Source organism: Lithobates pipiens, unplaced genomic scaffold, assembly GCF_037356315.1.
Source record: "Lithobates pipiens isolate NorthernLeopardFrog02 unplaced genomic scaffold, aLitPip1_a1.2 Scaffold_19, whole genome shotgun sequence".
Taxonomy (NCBI): domain Eukaryota; kingdom Metazoa; phylum Chordata; class Amphibia; order Anura; family Ranidae; genus Lithobates; species Lithobates pipiens.
In genome coordinates this window covers 239,964,176-239,980,462 of record NW_027507764.1, presented here as the reverse complement: position 1 = coordinate 239,980,462, position 16,287 = coordinate 239,964,176, and the positions used below count along the sequence as shown (strand labels likewise).

Here is a 16,287-nt window from a genome sequence, read left to right as displayed (position 1 = left end):
TCTTTGGGGAGATAGTCTGCCCAAAGACGGTTGGTGGAGACCAGGAGGTTTTGGTTGCGGGCTTATGATTTGGGTGTAAGATAAGAAGCTCTGTCTTTGATTGGTTCAGCTGGAGGGAGTTGGTGGTCATCCAGTCCTCTATTGATTTGAGGCAGTTTTCAAGTTGTTGTTGGTGAGCTTTTTTTCCATTGATCCGGAAATAAAGTTGCGTGTCGTCAGCGTAAGAGTGGAAGCAGAGATCTGAGCATCTGATGATTTGAAGGAGTGGGCGAATGTAAATGTTGAAGAGAACGGGTGACAACGGAGAGCCTTGAGGGACTCCGCAGGTGACTGCCCGAGTTTTGGAGAGGAATTTTCCTAGTTTCACTGTCTGTGACCGATTTCCTAGGAAGGACGCGAACCATTGGAGATCTATGTCTTGGACTCCGGCTACTTCTGTGAGGCGGACGAGTAGAGTATTGTGATCTACTGTATCAAACGCTGCACTTAGGTCTAGCAGTACGAGGAGACACGGCTCTCCGTCATCTGCTGCTTCGAGGGCGTCATCCCAAATCTTGAGGAGAGCCGTTTCTGTTCCATGACCCGGGCGGAAGCCTGATTGCAGCGGGTCCAGGAGTTTGCGAGTATCCAGGTGAAGTTGTAGCTGATGTACAACAGCTTTCTCCATGATCTTAGAAATGGTGTTGAGGCTTGTAATCGGCCTACGGTTGTTTGGATCCTGAGGGTCCAGGTTTGGTTTCTTGAGTAGAGGTTTGACGATGCCTTGTTTGAGGATGCTGGGAACAATCCCTTCGTGGAATGATCGGTTTATGAGGTGGGTTATGGTTGGAGCCACGATGTCAGAGCATTCTTTCAGTAGTTTTGTGGGGATGATGTCAATAGGTGAGGTACTGTCACGCAGTTTATTAATGATGTTTTTTGCGGTGTCTACGGTAATTGGGGATAGTGAAAATTTTGGCGGTTGCGGTATGTTGGTGCGGACATCCTCTTTATGTATTTGCTGGCTGAGGTTGGATGTTTTCTTCTGACAAATTGTTTCCCTGATGGTTTTGACTTTATCGATGAAAAAATCCGACAGTTTGTCACAGTAATCCTGGGATTCGCTTTCTGGGGGTTCTAGGCACACCGGATTCATTGATTGATTAACCAGTTTAAACAGTTCCTGTGGTTGGTTTGCGGCCGTTGAGATTGTATATGAGAAGTGGTCCTTTTTGGCTTTGAAGATTGCTTTCCGATAATTCTCTGTCAGACCTTTGTAGTTAAATAGGTTTTCCTCGGTGGGATTTCTTCTCCATGTTCTTTCCGCTCTTCTGCGTTCTTGCTTTAGTACGGAGAGGGAGCTATTAAACCATCCAGCATTTTTCTTCCTGTTGAGAGCCCTGCGTTTTGGTGCTACCGAGTCTGCTGATTGCAGTAATGCCTTGTTCAGGGAGTTGAGTGTTTCCTCCGTAGAGTGGTTTAAGGTTATTGTAGATATTTTTTTGGACAGAGTGGTTTTGAAGGCTTCGGAGTACAGTTTTTTATGCGATCTGGTCCAGTGCGTTGTTACAGGTTTCCGTTTTGCGTTGGTCATGTTGGTAGTGATTTTGAATTTGATGGCGTGGTGATCCGTCCATGGCAGAGTTATGTTGGTCGAGTATGTTGATGTCGACGTTCTGTTTGAAAATGAGGTCCAGGGTGTGTCCTGACCCATGCGTGGGAGTCTTTATCAGTTGCTGTAGACCCAGTTCTTCTAGTTGATTGATGCAGGCAGTTGCGATGGGGTCTTTAGGCTCGTTTGCCCAAAGGTTGAAATCTCCGAGTGCCAGGAAATTTTTGAATTTTAGGGTGTGCATTGCAAAGGATTCCGTGAGGGGTGAAAGAAGATTGGACTTTGGTCCCAGTGGTCGGTAGCACAGTAGAATATGAGTGGTGTCATGGGGTGTTGTTTGAAAATGTAGCGTCAGGGTTTCCATAAAAGACACTGGGTTCTGAGATGATGGTTTAGTGAGATCCAGGTGACCTTTAAAGATCACTGCTAGTTGAGATGGCTGAGTTGAGTCAGATAAAAAAGGAAGGCAAGTCCACTGGTCTCTAGGAAACACATGTGGACTGATTTACTTAAGGTGTCGGTTCCTAGAGAGAAAATAGATGGGATTTCCACACCAGCATTGCTTAAATAGTGGAAGTAAGCAATTGGGAATGGTAGATCCAGTCACATTAGGCGTTTCTGTGGTCATAGAATGGGACATTTTGCTAGAATGTGCCATGCTGTGAGGATTGGACAACAGAAGGCCAGTGTCCTCAGAACAGAACATGGAGGGAGCTCATGGTTTATTGTTTCCGCTGGAAATCTATGTTTTTCCGTGAAAGTGTTACAGGGCAACAGTGGGCACCCTGCAATCGTTTTGCAGTTAGAACTGGGCAGATAGAGAAATGTGAGCAGTGAGCTATGTTTTTGGCACAGTTGGAAGGAACATATAATCTACTTTGTCTCTTAGACCACTTTCACACTGATGCGCTTTTCAGGTGCTTTCACGCTAAAAACAGTGTGTAACAAGCTCACGAAAACTTATTTCCATTAAAATCAATGAACACTTTCACACTGGGGCAGTGTGCTGGCAGGGCTGTGAAAAACTCCCCTCTCCATTGAAATTAATGGAAAGCTCTTCAAAAGCGCCTGAATAGCTCTTCAAAAGCGCTCAGTGTTTTTACTGGCAGCTTAGAAGCGCCTCAGTGTGAAATGGCCTTACTCTTTTAGGGTACTGAGCATCGAGAGGTGGAGCAAGCAGAGCAGATGACCAGGCCAGATGGGATAAGGCAGACCAGAAGACAGTCTGAGGAACATGCAAATGATTTCCTGATGGTGGCTGAATTGGAGTTAACTTTTATCTGAGCATTTCCTTATGACCAAGAGGACAAGAGACTTATCTGGATCTTTCTTTCCACAGACTGCCAAGGACATTGCTAACCATGCTCAAAGAAATATTGCCATATTCCAGGGACAAAGTATGATCGCACAGAACATGCGGGGGGTTGAAAGGGAATTTTTTCCTCCCATTTACAATACAGGGTGTTTATTTTGTCCTTTCCTGGACAAAGAGCTATTGAGAATTGCCATGTTTCAATTTTTCAAATATTCTATAAAATCAAGAGGTGGAATGTGTTACTTTGTATATTTTTGGGTAATTTTATAGGATGTTTATTTGTCAATTATTAGACTTTAAGCACATGTGCCGTTTTAAGAACTGAAGGCTCTCCCTATTGACATGTAAATGAAGCAGTCGGACTAGTTGAAGTCATTTTACAGGATATGATGTACAGGAAGTATGGGGGAGGAGTTTAGGACTTTAGAACAAGCATGTGAGAGACAAAGAACAAAGATTGTTTTAGAACACAAAGGGGCAACATGTCTGTTTGATGCTCAAAGACTTGAGAAGTTTTGAGTTGGACTCAAAAGAAAGAACCATGAAGAAGATTCCATCTAGATAACTCCATTATATAGATACGTATTGCATACATATTGCACATTTTCCTAGAAAGGATACTTGGCTTGTGCATGTTGTATTGTGTATCCTGCAGTTGTACGTGCAGATTATCGGTTTAGTAAAAGCATGAACACACTACAGGGGTCTAAACTACCTTGGTATGTACCACAAAGAACCTTTACTAGACCAACGCAAAACAGAGCTTTTGATAGATAATAGACGAGAAGCTGGTTCACTCCTTCGGGGACAATTTGGAATGATAAAAGATTCCCTGACTTCCTAATGGAAGCAGTGGCTGTGTGTTACACATGTATAGCACAAACTACACCCAAACAATGAAGGGAAATCTTCTGATGTACTAGGGCTGGACCGAGGGATGGAAGTACAATAGTCTGGTTAAGGTGAAAAGCTGGACTCACCTCAACATTACCTTGTCTTTATGCAAGACCAGAAAGGGCTCTTTGCAAGACAGGCCTGCCAGTTCAGACATGTGCTTTACAAACATTATCACGACAAAGAAAACAACCTTGTGAGTAAGGACTGAAAGGGGAATATCCATAATAGGTTCAAAGGTGAATTTTGAAGTCCAAAATCAGATCTCATAGAAAAATGGATGAGCATATGGGGGATAAACATGAGAAACACCCTGTACAAGTCTTATTTGAAGAATGGCTGGCTAGTAGTCACTGGAACAAAGTTTCAAGTGCCGACACTTGACCCTTGATGGTCCCCGGGGGCCAATTCCTGGTCTAGTCCAAATTGTAAAAAAGACAAGGATCCTTCAGTATTTTCTGACGGATGAAAGCATCTTTCCTTGCATCAAGCAAAGTAAATCTTCCATTACCAATGGCAGACCTTCAGGGAAGTAGAATTCCCAGCTTTTAGCATCTTGGAAATCACAGATTTAGAGAGGCCCCTATCCCTCTATACTTGGGCTTCATCAAACTAGTCCTTTGGATAGAAGATACTGATGATCTTTAGAGAGCCCAATAAGTATCTGCCAGGGGTGTGATCGGGTCAGAATATCACATCTACCTGGGCCAGTCTGGACCTATGAGAATCACCAGAATGCCCTCCATCTCGATCCAGCAGTAAGAGCACAAAGAAGCTTTGGGGGAGGAAAAGCACATATCAGCGGTTGTACTGAGGCACTAGAGCATCCACAAAGCTATCCAGTTTGTTGCTGTACATGGAAGCCAAAAGGTCCATGTGACAGACTCCCCCGGACTTGCCTACAGATTATGGGCCCTGGATTTTAAGGGAACGCTACTCTTTGTGAGGTGTATGCCTAGGGACCCTTGGAGTAATGTTATTTTGGATTCAAGTCCATGTCTCCCCAAGACACACAGACTCTGGTAACCCTGTATAGGACCTATATGCCATATTTTTTTTAGGAATAGTGACTGCTTCATACTGTTGGGACTCAGAGCAGATGCTGATGTAATCAACTCCAGCCACCCATCTGGGGTTGTCTGCTAAATGTGTTTATTGTAAATATGTCTAGTGTGGCTTCTAAGGGTCTTTCACCCATTGTTGATTGTGCTAATTAACTCTGCTATTGTGTGAAGGAGTTCTGTGTGGATATGTATGATAATGTGTATTGTAGTTCGTGAGCTAGGAGACGACAAGGCTGACCTGAAAGGTCATATCTCTGAGTCACCTTGTCTGGGTAAATGATTAGTTAATTAGCTCATGTTAATTTACGTTTCTGGTTACAGTGTATTGTTAGAATAATATGATCAGGAGGGGGGAAACTCCTTCTGAAGCGTTTAACCACTTCAGGCCCAAAAGAATTTACCCTCTTACTGACCAGGCCATTTTTTATTGCGATACGGCACTGTGTGGCTTTAACTGACAAATGCGTGGCCGTGCGACGCTTTACCCAAACAAAATTTATGTCCCTTTTTTCCCCACAAATAGAGCTTTCTTTTGGTGGTATTTCATCACCTGTGCGTTTTTTTTTTTTTAAATCTCCCAAATAAAAAAAACAACACACATTTTTGCCTCAGTTTAGGCCAAAATGTATTCTTCTACATATTTTTGGTAAAAAAAAAAATTGCAACAAGCGTATATATTGATTGGTTTGTGCAAAAGTTATAGTGTCTACAACATAGGGGATAGATTTCTGACATTTTTATTATTTTTTTTTTTTTTTACTAGTAATGGTGGAGATCATTTGAACTGCGATATTGTAGCAGACAAATCAGACAGACACTTGACACATTTTTGGGACCAGTGACATTTATACAGCGATCAGTGCTATAAAAAAGCAATGATTACTGTATAAATGTCACTGGCAGAAAAGGGGTTAACACTAGGGGGCGATCAAAGGGTTAACTGTGTTCCCTATGTGTGTTCTAACTGTGGGATGGATGGGACTGACTAAGGGAGGAGACTGATCGGTGCTCATACTTAGTATGAACACACTATCTGTCTACTCTCCCCTGAGAGAACCGGGATTTGTGCGTTTACACACACAGATCCCGGCTCTCGCTCTGTCACGTGTGCCCGCCACGCACTTGGATCAGCTCTGGGGACATGCTGCAGTTGTGCCTCCTACAGCGTCTTAAAGAGCCAACGTACAGCTACGATGGCTCACCCAGGGGAGCCAACCTGCCGCAATATAACTGCGGCGGATGGTCAGGAACCAGTTAAAAGCCTGTATTCGTGTTTTAACCACTTAAGGACCAGGCCTCTTTTTCAGACTCGGTGTTTACATGTTTAAAACTTATTTTTTGCTAGAAAATTACTTAGAACCCCCAAACATTTTATATTGTTTTTTTTTTCTAATACCCTAGAGAATAAAATGGCGGTCATTGCAATACTTTTTTTCACACCGTATTTACGCAGCGGTCTTATAAGTGCACTTTTTTTGGAAAAAATTAACTTTTTTGAATAAAAAAGAAATAAGACAACAGTAAAATTAGCCCAATTTTTAAAGATAATATTACGCCGAGTAAATTGATACCCAACATGTCACGCTTCAAAATTGCGTTCGCTCGTGGAATGGCGTCAAACTTTTAGCCTCAAAAATCTCCATAAGCGACATTTAGAAAATTCTACAGGTCTAGGGCTCTACCGATTGCGGTGATACCTCACATATGTGGTTTGACGTTTGACTACCATTTTCATATGTAGGCACTACTCACGTATGCGGTCGCTTCTGTGCGTGAGTTCGTCGTGACGGGGTGTTTTTAAAAAACCTTTTTTTTTTTTTTACACTGTTTAAAAAAAAAAAAAAAATGGATCACTTTTATTCCTATTACAAGGAATGTAAACATCCCTTGTAATAGAAAAAAGCATGACAGGTCCTCTTAAATATGAGATCTGGGGTCAAAAAGTCCTCAGATCTCATATTTGAACTTAAATGCAATAACAAAAAAAAAAAAAAAGTCATTTGAAAAAGTGACATTAAAAAAAATATACCTTTAAGAGGTATGGGCGGAAGCGACGTTTTGACGTCGCTTCCGCCCTCCTATGGTAGAGACGAGTGGGGCCATCTTAGCCTCACTCGTCTCTATACCCAGCCATCGATAGGATCCGATCGCCTCCGCCACTACCGACGGCTCCGGTAAGCGGTGGAGGGCGGGAGGGGGTGGCACCTCTCCCGCCTCCGATAGTGGTGATCTCGCCGCAGAGACCACCGTTATCACACACACGACTGGCGCCTGAAGAGATGGATATCTCGGTTGTGGCAGCATATCCCTCTTCAAAAATAGGACGTACATCGGGGGCGTGGCTAACCGCCAAGCATGATGGACGTCTGAATCCTCAGCTCCTGCACCGACCGGACTCTATAACAGACATCGCCGCTCAGACTGCCTCTACAAACCCCTAACTACACAGGGAGACTGCCGCAGGACCCAGCTATGTCCCAGGCAAACCGCAAACGTAAAGATTACCGGCTGCTGAAGAAACTGACTGATTACTATAATCAGCCACCGGACACAGAAATCCAAGATTGCGCCCGCGGCCCTGCTCGAGATTCATCTGCTTATACTGACCTCCCTGATGCAGACGAGCCTGCAATATCTTCTCAGCAGCATTCTCCTGAATCATCTCTACATTGTACTCCATCCTTGGCCAGTAATAGCCCAGCAAAGGCATGGATGCGACTGGATTCTGCGGGGCCCAACTCTGAGGTAAGCCCTGCATCCCTCTTAACCTTGCATCGGCCCTCAGCCATTGCAGCCTTCCCCACATCTGACCAGCCTGTTCTGGATACTACCATGAAGGAGATGCTCATCTACTTACAATCCTCCATACATACTGAGATAGCATCCATGTTTACTCAATTTTCATCTCATATGGTGCACTTAGGACAAAAAATCCAACGTATTGAACATCATATGGGTGACCTGACTAACACTGTCAATGACCTTGTGGATGCCCAAGGTCACACGCATGATGAACAACAATGGTTGAAATCCAAGATGGCGGACCTTGAAGACCGCTGTCAACGTAACGTCAAAATCAGGGGTATACCCGAATCGGTCTTGCCTCATGACCTCAAAACATACGCCAGAAAAATGATCTCCACTATATTACCAGACCTGTCACCAATGGAGACCATAATTGATCGCATACACCGCATTCCCAAGCCGCCACACCTAGCAGCAACCATACCCAGGGATGTCTTGATGTGGGTTCATTTTTTCCACGCTAAAGATCAGCTACTGTTCAAGACCAGACATCTGAACAAGCTGCCTGAACCGTTTACTGACTTAAAGTTATTTGCAGATCTGTCTCAGCATACTAGACAACTGCGCAGACAGCTAAATACCATTACTAAACCACTGTTTAACCACAAAATCCCCTACCAATGGGGATTTCCAACTAAACTCATTGTCACCAGAAATGGAACAAAACACATCATCACATCAGTCCCTGAAGGCATAAAGCTCCTACAACAATGGGATATCATCCCGGAAGAGCCTGCCACACTGTCCAACACCCGCAGAGGGCCTTCCCAACCCCTCTATGCTAAACAACCTCCTAATGCTCGCTGAAGTCACTTTCCAGGCGATGCTCATTCATTTTATGCTATGCTTACTCCGGTCGGTGCCCTGCTTGTGCAGTGTTCACCACAAACTTTTACCCCACTCAGTTGACACAGCCTAGTGTTTTCAGGCTGTTTCAAGCTACCGTTTTATACAGTTTCTTTTACTGTTCTGCTTACAGTTAAAGCAGTATTCTACTCCACCCTCTCCTCCTCCGGTTTGCCTTTATCTTGAGAAATCTACCTGCAACAACTACAGGAACTCGCCTTCAGGAACCATTTGACACCGTAAAGAGACTCTCACCTACCGTAAGTACCTACTACTACACCCAACACCCACGCCTGCTATACAATATGCCAAAATTCCTCTCCCTCAATATTAAAGGGCTTAACCATCCAGCGAAAAGGTCTTCCATGTGGAGGACTGCCATTCAATCCAAGTTTGACATCCTATGTCTCCAAGAGACACACTTTAAAAAGTTAGATGAGCCTCGCTGTTCTAACCGCCAATTCCCCCACATCTTCAAGTCCTCAGGACCAGACAAACGCAATGGGGTTATGATAGCGATTAAAGACACCATTGCCTTCACCCTACACAACAGCATGGTGGATGAGGATGGAAGGTATCTAGCACTGGACTGCACTCTTGACAAAACCAGATACACTATTGTAAACGTTTACTCCCCCAATACTGGCCAAATCAAATTCATCTCTAGATTGATGAAAAAGCTCGAAAAATTTCAGCAGGGATGTTTTATTGTTTGTGGAGACTTTAATATGGTACCGGACAATTCGATAGATGCTTCTTCACACTCCTCCAGACTAACTTCCCCCATGACTACCTTCATAAGAAACAATGACCTACGACATCTGGAGATGCCACCATGCCACCATACCACCGAACGAGACTACTCCTTTTTCTCCCACAGACATAACTGCTACACGAGGATTATTTTCTTGTCGATAAATGGACACTAACCAGATCAACAGACTCGGGCATCGGTACGATAACCTGGTCCGACCACGCTCCAATATCACTCACTGCAACGGATCATCCAAATTCCCTGCGGCACATGATATGGAGAGAGAATGCAGAAATCATCCATTCCCCCAAACATTTCTTCTTACATACGCACTCATCTCAAAGAATTTTTCTAATTAAATGCTGGTTCAGTCTCCAGTGATACTGTCCTCTGGAATGCACACAAGGTATTCGTCAGAGGGATCATTATGCAGCTCTCTGCACGGGAGAAGAGGAGGAGATCACAGCGTCTAGACACCATTATAGCCAAGATACATGCACTTGACGTCCAAAACCAAACTAATCCAGACCCTAAACTAAAAGATCAGTTAGTTCCCCTCAGGCAGGAACTCAGAAATTTACTCTTAGAAACACACGCTAAAACCCACACAAAATTCAAAGCACACTACTACACTACAGGCAACAAAGCAGGGAAGGCACTTGCACTCAAGATTAAGGGTCGCTACGCTAAATCCAGAATCCACCACCTCTTTCACCCAACCTCAAAGCAGAAACTTTTTGATCCTCAAGCTATTGCCGATGCTTTTAGCCATTACTACCAAACACTGTACAATTTGAAAGATGACACTAACACAAACCAACCCTCCCCTGCAGATATCAATACCTTCCTACAAACAATTGATCTACCGACACTATCACAACAACACTTAACCGACCTGAACACACCTTTCACCCAGTTAGAGGTTCAAAACATCATATCAGCTTTACCTTCCAACAAATTGCCAGGGCCTGATGGCTTAACCAACGAATACTATAAAAAAAATTGTACTACCTTGGCTCCCTACCTCTCTCAAGTGTGCAATGACGCTGCCTCCTCCTCTACTCTTCCCAATGAAATGCTTAAAGCTCTAATAATTACGCTACCGAAGCCGGGGAAGGAACCTGACACACCACAAAACTTTAGGCCAATTTCACTCCTCAATATCGACACAAAGATATTCGCTAAACTCATAGCTAATCAACTAGTCCGAATTATGACCACCCTAATCCACCCGGATCAATCGAGTTTTACGAAGGGTAGACAAACTTATGACGCCTCAAGGAGATTAATCAACATAATACACCATGCAGAGACCATCAGAACGCCTTCTCTGCTCCTATCTCTGGATGCAGAGAAGGCGTTTGATAGAGTCCATTGGGCTTACCTAGAAGCCACACTTCATAAATTTGGATTCAACGGCCATATATTTTCAGCAATCATGGCCTTATATTCCTCCCCGTTGGCACAAGTCTACAAAGATGGAACAGTCTCCTGATCATTCCCAATAACCAATGGCACCCGCCAGGGATGCCCCCTATCGCCACTCATCTTTAACCTAAAAATGGAACCCCTGGCAGCACATATCAGAAAATTTAACACTTTATCAGGATTTAAAATAGGTCACATTGAACATAAAATAAATTTGTTTGCAGATGACGTCATAATGATGCTTACCAATCCCATGACTTCCCTGGCTTCGGTACAACATGTTCTAACCAACTTCGGTTTGGTTTCATACTATAAGGTCAATGAAACTAAATCCTATATTTTAGACCTAGGTCTTGATGCGATTACCAGCAATATTTTACGTAACCAATATGCATATCCCTGGGCCGACCAAGGTATATCGTATTTAGGCATCGTGCTCACCAAATCAGTATCCAGATTGTTCCAGTCTAACTATGTAACCACCAAACAAATGCTAATCAAAGAATTGTCCAAACTAACCAAATTCGAACTCTCATGGTCAGGCAGGCTAGCAGCCTTTAAAATCTCAATTCTTTACAATCTATCCTTACTAACTATATATGGCAAGGTAAAAAACCTAGAAGCAACCACTCTAAGCTCATTAAACATAAACATGTGGGTGGCATGGGTTATACCGACATCTGGGATTACTACTTGGCCACCATTCTTTCCCAATTGCAAGAATGGACTAATCCACCCCCCACACCACACTATGGGGTGATATAGAAAATCATGCCACACCAGGTTCCGATCTTAAAAGCTGGCTATGTAGCTCCCCAGCCTCAGTGACAAATCTACACTTATACTCACCAACCATACAGGCATCGATCTCTGCATGGAAGATACTACACAACAGTAAGTGGATATCCTCCCCCATGAAAGACATACAGATACCCCTACAAACTCTCCAAAATTTTATCTCCTGATCTGACCCTCCCTACATGGCTCACATTGCACGCCTCAACCACAAATGAACTTGGAACCCTCACAGACCACAAAACATTCCCTGAGATCCAGTCCACATACGGGGCATCCACTTCAGACTTCCTCACATACCACAGTATACGTTCCTGTTTGACCACACACACCCACATAGAAGGAGCACTGCCTACAAAATTATGGAATTTTTATTTCTCCCATGGCTCCACGGCTAAAGGCATCTCACTTATTTACCCCTTACTACAGGAGAAAAACGTCTTCTGCAAATCCAAACCCTTCTTAGACTGGGACTCAGACACACACCTACAACTCTGATGCCCAATGGCAACAAGCGCTAAACTCTATTTATAAAGCTATACGGTGCACAGGCTTATGGGAACTGACAACCAAAATCACACTTCGCTGGTACCCGACTCCTCATAGGCTAGCTAAATTCCAACCCAACGCCACCCCATTATGCTGGCGCAATTGTAATCATATGGGTACTCTACTTCATATCTTATGGCAATGTCCAAAACTATGACCCCTCTGGTCGGCGTCACACAACTCATCCATGAAGTAAGCCATGCCACTATATCCTTGACACCGCAACTCGCTATACTCAACATAATTCCGGACGATATCCCTCACGCATTCCACACGGTCCTTACTCATATCCTTCTAGCAACTAGACTGCTTCTAACTAGAAACTGGAAATCACCAAACCTACCTACTATCCTTGACGTCACCACTTTGGTCCATTCACACTACACCTACGAACTCTTAGGATCAAGAGGCCTCGCCTCATATACTAAAACTCAGACCAAATGGTTTCCATGGCACAGATGGTACAAATCTAGGATATACTGATCTTCCTCCTGATGACTTCTTTTTCTTGCTGTTATTCCTGCAATTAATGGTTTACTTACCATATAACTTTGTTCTCAAGATCCCTACCCCGTCCCGCAGCCCTCCCCCCCTCCCTACTCTATCTTCTGCCCCAATAACCCCTACTGAACTTGTTAAGTGGCACACTCATAGATCACATACCTCTGCTGCCTGTTTTCTACTGATCATATATATATGTGCCGATGTTATTGTTATTATATACAATTTCTGTTATGATATATTAAGATTGCAACCGATGGAATTGTACTTTCTCCATTGTGAAATTCAATAAAAATTTATTTGAAAAAAATAAATAAAAAATAGGACGTACATCGGCGTGCGCTGGTCGTTAAGTGGTTAATAAACTGTTCTTTTTCTAGTGTACTCCAAGACTGGTGTTGTCTGGTTCTTGGGGTTAATATAGCCAGATCCATTGGTCTCGTGTTCCAGGACTTGGGAGCAGCTTCTTGGTGGAAATACTCAACAGGGTGTCCGGAGTCCATCATAGTCCACATCCAGAGTTTCCCACCTGTGACACAGGTTTTGGAACACCTCTTGGTGTAGGGCCCATTCACTTCAAGCATTGATGGCTTAGAAAAGTCTACCTGCTAATTGTCTATGCCTAGAATGTAAACAAGGGACAAGGCTAGAAGATGAAGTTGCCCAGGACAGAATACTTTCTACCTTTATTTCCACAGTAAGACGTCAAGTTCCTCCCTGATGACTGATGTACGCCAATATTGTGGTGCTGTCCAACTGGATCCTCAGCAGATGACCCACCGGTTGGTTGGGATATCCAGTGCTGTAGGAAAAAAAAATCACCTGGAGCTCCAAAATGTTGATTCCTCAGGCGTCCATGTCCCTGCACCGACAAGGTGTCTGTAACTCCCCCCCCAGCCTTTAAGGATGGTATCCATTGTAAGGATCCTTCAAGAGATCAGAAGGAAGGATTTTTCCAACTGTTTGATCCTGTCTTCTCTGATCCTCCCCTTCCACAGTCCCCAATCCATATCCTGATCGAACAGAGCTTTGGGGACACTCTCCACCAGCTCAGTTTGGTGTGTATTGCAAGAGCTTTTTTTTTTCTTGGAAGGGTGCATGTAATCAGCACAGGGCCAATCAGCACTGTCCAGATAGAGGGTCAGGGGTCATGCAGCCTCAAAGGACAATCGGGGGAGAATAAAAACTCCTCCTACAAGCTTTAACCAGACTCCGATAGATGTCACAAGACTGCTATATACTGATGCTGGGAAAAAGTATTTAGCAGTTTATATTTACTAAAGCAATTGCATTTCCATGTTCTATGGGAGACCAGATAGTGAATGTAGGGTCATGGTTTTAGTAACACTTTAAAGCCATTCCAAAATTGTTTGTCATTTTTATGTCACAGCCATGGAAGGTTGCAATGAAGTCCCCTCCAGAGAAAACAAGGTTATGGAAAGTACCTCAAAACATCTATGGGATCTTTAAACACTAGCACATCCTCTATAGCAATTGCCAGCACTTTATTTTTCTAATAGCATTTTTATAAAGGTTTTAATCATAGAAATTAGAACTTTACAGAAGTAAGAAGAAAAAAGAAAAACAATTAGCAACATGGAAATATATGGGAATATGGGAATAGCAAGCACTTATTAAGATGTGACACTGCCAGATCAAGAGTGGGTGCTGCCCACTTCTTAATAAACTCCTTATACGAATATTGGGCTTTAAAATATTTGGGAGGTGTGAATAGTTTAGCAGGAGATTCCCAGTCAAAATACAAATCAACCTGGAGTAGTGTGTGCACTGGAAACAATTTTGAAATCTTAAGGCCTCTAAAGGATTCCAGACTAGTAAGATCGCTAGTAGAAGTTCCAGGTTGCACCTTCCCCATCAATTAAAGCCAAAATTATTTCTCTAAGCCTGGGAGCTATGGCAGATGCCTGTGACTCCTCAGGGCCAATATCATCCAGGAAGTATTTTTGAGATGCTGTCAGATGGGATCACCACAGCAGGAGGCTCAGAGGCTGCAAAAATTGCAGGAAGATCAGATGGTTCTGGAGGGGAAGGCGTTCAATTAAGATTATAGACTCTGTGGTTAGTAACTGTTAGTGGACTGTGAGCTGGAAGGACCCGATATAGCGGTATAGCACCCTTTGACTAACTATGTTTGTATTTGTGGTGCAGCATGTTGCACACAGCTTGTCTGCTGAGACACCTTTAGTCAGTATACCAGGTAAAAGCTTGGGTATGCGCAGATAAGCTGCTAAGAGCGGGAGAGGTTCAATGGATAGAGGTAACCAGGTCACTCTAGGCGGCAGCAAGGACTAATCAAGGTGCAATGAAGGAGAGCGACACTCCAACTAGTGAACTTCTGTTGAGTTTTAACTGTGGTCTGTGCCTACATTAGAAAGATTTCCCCTTGTTTTCTGTTCAGTTACAATGGTGACCAGACTAGGAAGTGATGGGTAGTCTCCCTTACCAGTACCAAGACTGAAATACACAGTAAAAGCCCGATGGGTTTTTAACTTTACCATTCAATCCAAAACTGTCTAGACATTTTTCTAAGAACATTTAACAAATAATAAAAATGAAACACATTCATATTCAGTACACTGTATCACATGTTACTATAAATGATCCACTTGCCTTGTGAAGTCTGTTTTCAGTGCCCCTGTTCCAGCATACTGCTTTGCGCATGCATTTGCATTGTCAGCCCAAGCTAAAAGTACATTGTTTAGGTTATTAAAAAAAGGTCAAAACTGTAAAATACATTTAAACAGATCTAATATGCTTTTAATCTAACCATTTCAGCTTTCATATCTGTAGGGCCCCTGCAAACCAGAATTTTTTATTTTACATTTCCACTATGGGCCCATTTACTTTGCAATAACTAAAGAATCGAATAAATGCGAAACGCGTTGACCTCTTGGAAAACAAAACAAATACAGTCTGTCTGTCGTAAAAATACAAGGTATAATATGTCCCATAAAAGAAAGACTCACTGGTTTTATGTTATCTTTTGTAACAAATACTATTCTTTATTAAATTGGCATGGCCGTTCCTTCTCTAGGTACCAGTAAAGTCCTACAGGTGCAAATCTCTTTTTTGGACTGGTACAATAGGGATGAGGTGCCCTTATTTTAGCCTCTTTTCTGTTTTGTATAAACCGTTTGTGATCTTAATGATTGACAAAAAGATTTCAAATACATACATACATACATGTTTTGGATTGGGGGGGAGTTGCTTTCTTTTGGTATAACCTTTCCCACTTCCAGCAAGCCTCAGTTTTGTAGCAAGCATTACAAGGAGTGGATTAGAAGTACATCAGGACTTACTGTATGTACAGTAATGTACTCCAATAAAAGGATTTTACAGGTAAGCAAATAATCCTATTTTCTTAATTGTACACTAAAGTACACAAAACAGTATTCAGTAATGTAGGAAGGTTCAAAAGTTTGACTGAGGTGTGAGCAACACAGCAACAAAAACCGCACAGAAAAATAAAAATAAAACCACCACAAGTTAACAGGAGGTGGCCCAACTGAGCCTCCAGAGCTGACAGAAAACCTGATTATGATTGAAGCCGGAATCAGCACAGATCAGAACATCCACATGGTAAAAGTTAACGTGTGAAAAGAAGCATGATGAAGAAAAGCACAAGTGCCAACCAATCTGGTTGAATGTACAAGGATGGGTGGAACCTTGAGTTCGTAGGCTTGGGCAATAAGTAGTTTAATACACTTGGCGATAGTGGAACAAG

The 16,287-nt window shown here is 43.0% G+C and overlaps 1 protein-coding gene across 2 annotated transcripts in view; it reads right to left on the bottom strand.

Moving 5' to 3' along the window:
• The window catches only part of SACM1L (SAC1 like phosphatidylinositide phosphatase), a 226,497-nt gene that overhangs the window by 34,362 nt on the left and 175,848 nt on the right, over window positions 1-16,287 (bottom strand). For both annotated transcript variants that reach the window (XM_077491838.1, XM_077491839.1), the window contains one exon: window positions 15,174-15,246. In XM_077491838.1, coding sequence (XP_077347964.1) covers window positions 15,174-15,246 — 73 coding nt within the window. The remainder of the gene's footprint in view (window positions 1-15,173; window positions 15,247-16,287) is intronic.